Source organism: Lathamus discolor, chromosome 1, assembly GCF_037157495.1.
Source record: "Lathamus discolor isolate bLatDis1 chromosome 1, bLatDis1.hap1, whole genome shotgun sequence".
Taxonomy (NCBI): domain Eukaryota; kingdom Metazoa; phylum Chordata; class Aves; order Psittaciformes; family Psittacidae; genus Lathamus; species Lathamus discolor.
The window spans coordinates 49481832-49487831 of NC_088884.1; the positions used below are offsets into that span (position 1 = coordinate 49481832).

General features: G+C 36.0%; 1 protein-coding gene across 1 annotated transcript in view; it reads right to left on the reverse strand.

The window, feature by feature from the left end:
• Positions 1-5186, reverse strand: part of LOC136006018 (keratocan) — a 29600-nt gene extending 24414 nt beyond the window's left edge. The window contains exons 1-2 of the mRNA XM_065663969.1: positions 4926-5186; positions 1134-2030 (exon numbers count right to left, since the gene is read on the reverse strand). Coding sequence (XP_065520041.1) covers positions 1134-2010 — 877 coding nt within the window. The 5' untranslated portion in view covers positions 2011-2030; positions 4926-5186. The remainder of the gene's footprint in view (positions 1-1133; positions 2031-4925) is intronic.
• Between the last annotated feature and the right edge of the window lie 814 nt (positions 5187-6000).

Genomic DNA, 6000 nt, shown 5'->3' on the forward strand with positions numbered 1-6000 from the left:
AACCAAACCAAAAACATAACACTGAAGAAAATGTGAAGCATAGTAAATACAAACCCTTTTGAAAGCTCTTGCCCTCTCTCTGGTATAATCTACACTAAAACATTTGTCTTTTAAAGGCTACATCTGTATGGAGTTAGGTGTGCATGGAATAGCTAGCACTGACATTCCAAAACCCTGATAAACGCAACCAGGCAAACAGAAGGGAAGGGTTTATGGTTTGCTTTATGACAGCTAGCAAGATAATGTAAGTCCTCCTGCAGAAACACTCTTATGTCTGACATATCTGCCTCTTTATCAGAGACCACCACAGACATAGGTGCAGCTGGAGAGCTTCTGACATGATGCTGAAGCCTCTGCCGCTCTCCAACACCTCCTTCCCACCTCAGGATAAGGACAACCTTGTAAAATCCATCTCAGTAAAAACCTCCATGATCTCATGAAAGGTGTGACATTTATTGACTTCAGGAGAAACATTTTTTCAAATCACAGCTGGAGAAGAGCTTGCCACCTGATGATACCACGTGTGAAATGGGAATGAAAAGAAAAAAACAGAGGCAGGTCTTTGGATTTCAAGATGGATTTGGAGCAATTCTGTGTGAGAGAAGAGAGGAAAGAGAGAAAAGCAGCTACTTTGTTGTATCTTTTTCACTGTGCCTTGTGCCTGATACCTTATGAATTTGTTGTCTTCTCCCTCTTTCCTCCCTCCAGCACATTCTCTATCAGCCTCCTGAAAGGTTACACATGCCATAGTCAGATGCTCCATTGTACATGTCTCTTTTTGCTGACTTATTAATCCTGAACATCTTCCACACTGATCAATCCTTTCCCAGTGTTTTTTCCTCAGTTGTATAATAAAACTCCATTGTCTTCTATGGATTTACTCCAATTTACATGAGATTTTGCCCAATAATACACACAGTAGTATGAGGACAGAAATTTCTCTAAGGATAATTTAAACAGCTTAGTGTCTGTCTTTTAACATTAATGTGGACAACAGAGAAATGTCAGTGTACTAAATAATCTAACCAGTATCATTTCTTCAGACTGCTTGATCTACCTTTTTAGATACTTGGATTGATCACCGGTGTCTGGACTGTGGCAAATAGTAATGAAAATACTCAAATTTAACTCACTGTTAATTTTGTTGACTTGGAGGTAGAAGTTTTCGAGGTTCTCACTGACAGTTGGAATGCTCTTCAGCTGATTGAAAGAGAGATCCAACTCAACCAGTGATGTGATGTTGAAGACATTGCCTGGTATTCCAGAATCTGTTAATTTATTGTGGGATAACCGTAAATATTGCAGGGCTTTAAAACCTTGGAAGTATTCATCGGGAACATTTGAGATCTGGTTATTATCAAAATACAGCATGAGTAAGGAGTGAGGCAGTCCTGTTGGTAGCTTTGTAAGTCGATTGAAGCTTAAGTCAAGATACAAAAGTGAATTCAGGCCTTTAAAAGCCCCAGAAATGGAATCTGCTTTCAGCTGGTTGTTCTGGAGGTGAATGACAGTCAGATTCACTAGCCCCTCAAGTGCGCCGGGATTGACTTTTGTGATCTTGTTGTGACTCAACTGCAGGTCATCCAGAGTTTTTGGGAGTGGTCCAACAGCTTCAGTCAAATTGTTGTAGTTAATGTGAAGTTTTTTCAGATTCTTTAGTTTAGAGAAGACTCTTCCCTTAATTTTTGAATTTTCCAAATGGTTGTGGTCTAGGATCAGCCACTGTAGGTCTGTTACATTATCAAATGTATTCTCTTCAATGCCCTCAATCATATTGTTTCGAAGATAAAGGTATTTTATTCCACTTGGCACAATCGGAATGGTTTTCAGTTTAAGATTGTCACAATACATGGCAGTAGGGTAGCTTAGTGGACAATTGCATTCTGGGGCACACACTGCTGCAGATGGCCCAAAAGGATCATAACCGTAATCATCTGCAGGACCATAGTCATATTGGCAAAAAATGCCACTAATCAATAACAGAAAGATGGGTAGGGAGTTTAAAGTCATCTTTGCAATGCGTCTTGTACCTGTATGGTAAAAGGAAATAAAAAAGTTAAAACTTTATTTATTTTCCTCTTTCAGCAATATTTGATATTTTACCATGTACTACAAATAAAAATGAATTAAGACTTCCTGTCTAAAACAATTAAGGAAAAAGTATATTAGTTTGTTAATATTACATTGTTATTACTACAAACTTCCAGTCCCTGTCTTGCTAGAATCTGCTTTTGTAATGGAAAACTACAGGCCATTCTGCTGTTGTAAGTAAACTGTTCTTTGCATCTTGCTGAATTCATTCATTAAGTCACAAGAAGGATGATAAAATCCAAAATTTTTAAACTTGGCACAGAAGTATCAAACATCCTAATACACTAAATTGATTCGTATGAAAATAACACTTGGTGAAACTACCAAAGTTTTTAAAAGCTAGGGAAGTTACAAACTGAGGGTAATGTTCTAATATATAGTGTGTTGTTAAGATGCCTGTAAATTGAAATATCTTCTCATGGTTCACATCAAGTAAAGCATGGTCCACTAATTTTTATATTCACTTAAAGATCAAACTAATAAAAATACATAACATATTCTCCTGGACATGTCAAACAATCAGCACTGCCTATGTGTGCATGAGTATACTCTATTTACCACAGATCTGAGATGACTGGATTTGAGATAGTGTAAGTATTCTATATATAACATATTCTATACATGTTCTATATATAACAATAAATGCACTGATCATATTGCAGAACCATTCTAATTCAATGGAGCCATAAAACTCTGGCATCATATAGTTGGTCTCCCAGTTCACATGACAGTAAAAGAATGTTCAGAGTCCTTGGAGCTGTTTTGCTGTGATCCAGTGTGAGCCATCTCACCTTATATTTTAAGGGCATTTCTCATCAGATACTCCACAAGATGCTAATATGTGGAGATTAGTACCTTGTTTTTACTTCTTACTACCTAGATAGCTGTTGTGTGGAAAACTACTGTTCTGAAAGTGAGATGATTAGGAAAATCCTTAGAACCTTCTTATTCTCAAGTCATTTCAGAAAGCATGCAAAGCCTGTAAACAGACCACCAGACGCTAATCTCAGATCTGGGCAATCTTCCAGCAAAGCAAGTTTGTCTTGCAATTGTCATTGTTTAGTGTTACACAGAGCACATAGTGGTAAAATGCAGGACCATAGCTAGATAGTCTTCCTTAATACTAAATTTTCTTGCTTTTATTGACCTGCTAAAAATCACATCACATTCTGGTTAGCTAACGGTTTCAACTGAGGTACCTGTGGGCAGGGCCTATTGATCTCATGCAGTATAGCACAAAATTTCTGAAAAATGTTCTCATGTTATCTCCAGTCAGTTACCCACAAAGTCCCTTTGCTACACATTGAGCTGCTGCTCTCTGAATAAGGGGAATATACCTTTACCATGGTGTTGCTCCCATTACATCACAAAACAGAGAATATAGTGATCATTGAAATATGAGTTATAAATGTAATTTTCTTTGTCTGTTCTTCACTCCTACATGAGAACATGCAAACTCAACCTTTAGTCCCCTGCTGGTCTAAATAAGTACAGATCTGTTGAAAGCAAAGACCCTACAGTGACCCAATTCAGCTCAAAATCTGGTCCTGGTTAGGTACTAAACCTTAAGGATGGGGGACTACTGCTTCTGTATTCAAAGTATAATGTAATGAATATCTTAGACTACACTCTGGCCTCTCAATGACAATTTAGACATCTGCATCATTTTATAGTCTTCTTAATAAAGTAGCATAAATGTCTTAGTTTAAATTCAAATTCCATTTTTATTCTAGTTTCAAATTATATTTTTAATGCTAAATTTTATTATTGATATCATAGGCTGACAGTTCTTTTAAGCAACATACAGTGTTTAACTGCTCTGCAGAACCCTGGAAGAAATTTAAAAAGTTAAATATCAAGTGTTTTGAATTATTTTATTAGCAACATTTTAAAATGTGGGTGAAAATCCTGTAGTGCAGGGGCATAGGAGTAACATAAAAGAGCACAGTAAAGTACATATGTAACATGTTTAACTTGCTTTATTCGTGGATTTCTCATTCATGTATCTAAATGTTTCTGTGTCAGAAGTGTAAAAGGTAAATAGGCTGGGTACACATAGTTGTTTGTTGCATTGAACTGTATGAATCCAAAAGATAAAAACAGAATACATTCTAAGACATTTCTCTTGTAACAGAAACATGCTTGAACTAATTGCCTGTGTTTATTCTGACCAGTTATACTGTAAAATAGCTGTGAAAATATTTTTGAAGTTGCTCAGGCAACTTGCCAAAATACACTAAATGACAAATCCCTGATTGTGGAAAATGCTTACTACAATATAGACAGACTATTCAAACTATTTTGGAGCTACTCTATGCCACTTTAATACTAAAGTTGTCGTGAAACAAAATAAAAATGAACATATCATTCAATCATCCTTAAGGTAAACATACCTTAATTTAAATTTCCAATAGTGTACTTAAAATTTACTAAATTTAACACAAAATTTCAAAATACCTATCACTTTCTTTTCATTGTTTGCTTGATTAATTATTTAAATATCAGGATACCTTTTCTTTTGTATATGAAGCAAAATGATTTAACAAATTATGAATGAATAAGGGAGCAGAGAGTATTCTTAAAAATGTCTTTGGACTGTACATCAACTCTTCTTTTGAAACAGAGCAAACAGACTGTAAAAAAAGTGCAAGAGTCCAATGCTGATGCACAAAATACGTGAGGTTTTAAGGAAACAGAGAAAGTCAATCCACTAAGCAACTGTTGATTTGTGTTCAATTTACAAATTGGCAAACTTATCCTGACATTTTCGTGTTCCCATTACAGCCTCTTTTAAATAGCTGAATATTACAGTTAAAACATGCAGCAGCACTTACCTTACTGCCTTGAAGCTGCTTTCCTCAATTCCCAGAGCAGATGCAATAAGGGACTGTATCGACCAATATATGCTGTAAACAGTGTCAGGAGGTACGAGTCTGCCAGATCCTCTGTGTTACAAGAGAAAAAAAAAAGCCCTAGTCACGCTGTTCTCTGAAGCTGCTATGTCATCATGGTGATCTTGTGGTGTGGCATGTACAAAAATGCAGCTCTCTAATGAAGTGCAGGTGGATACCATATTTTGTACAAGGACAACCCATCTGTTATTCCTGTGGGATGAAAGAGCGATCAGTGTTTCACAAACCTGAGAAAGTTCAGACCACTAGCCATAACATTATACAAGAATTTTTTGTATTTTAGAGGGAAAACATTTTAGATTGTAAAATGTATTACAAACAGACTTTTGTTTTCCAACTTATTTTATGCTGCTAGACATGAGCTAACAAATAGCACTCAGACCTCTGGGCTTCTTCAGCCAAGTGACTCATTCATTTTTTCTGCCTTTTTCTTTAACTATCTTATGTCCACAGTAAAGCATCCTTAATAAAAGTTTTAGCTTAATGATCAGAACCAGAGATGCAGGATTATCTTTAAATTATAACCTTTTCCACAGCACTAAATACCAAGTTTAAAGTTTCTTCTGCAAAGCATTGGAATTTATTTGGTCTGGAGATTTTCTTTGATGACTGAATGTATGTTTGCTTAATAAAAACACATCCCAGAAAAGGCTTTTCAGCAGTTACTGTAAACTCACTTTATATATTTGTTCATTTTTGCACTTACAGCTTTCTCCTGCTTTTCAGAATCTGGAACTACTCAGCTTTATGTTGTCTGTTTCTTATTCCATGGATGTAGTTCAAGAATGCATCTTAAGGCTTGGATAAGATGTTATTTTCACCAGGCAATGCCAAAAAATAATACACTAAGTAACTGTTTAAAGTGGGTCTTAATATTTCCATGAGAACCTTCCCTTATCTCTAAATGGTGGATGTCTTCCCTTTTTATGGGAGGCAAGCTCTTTCTTATAAAGTTGGATGGGGACAAACATGAAATATGCGTATAGAAAGCATGTGC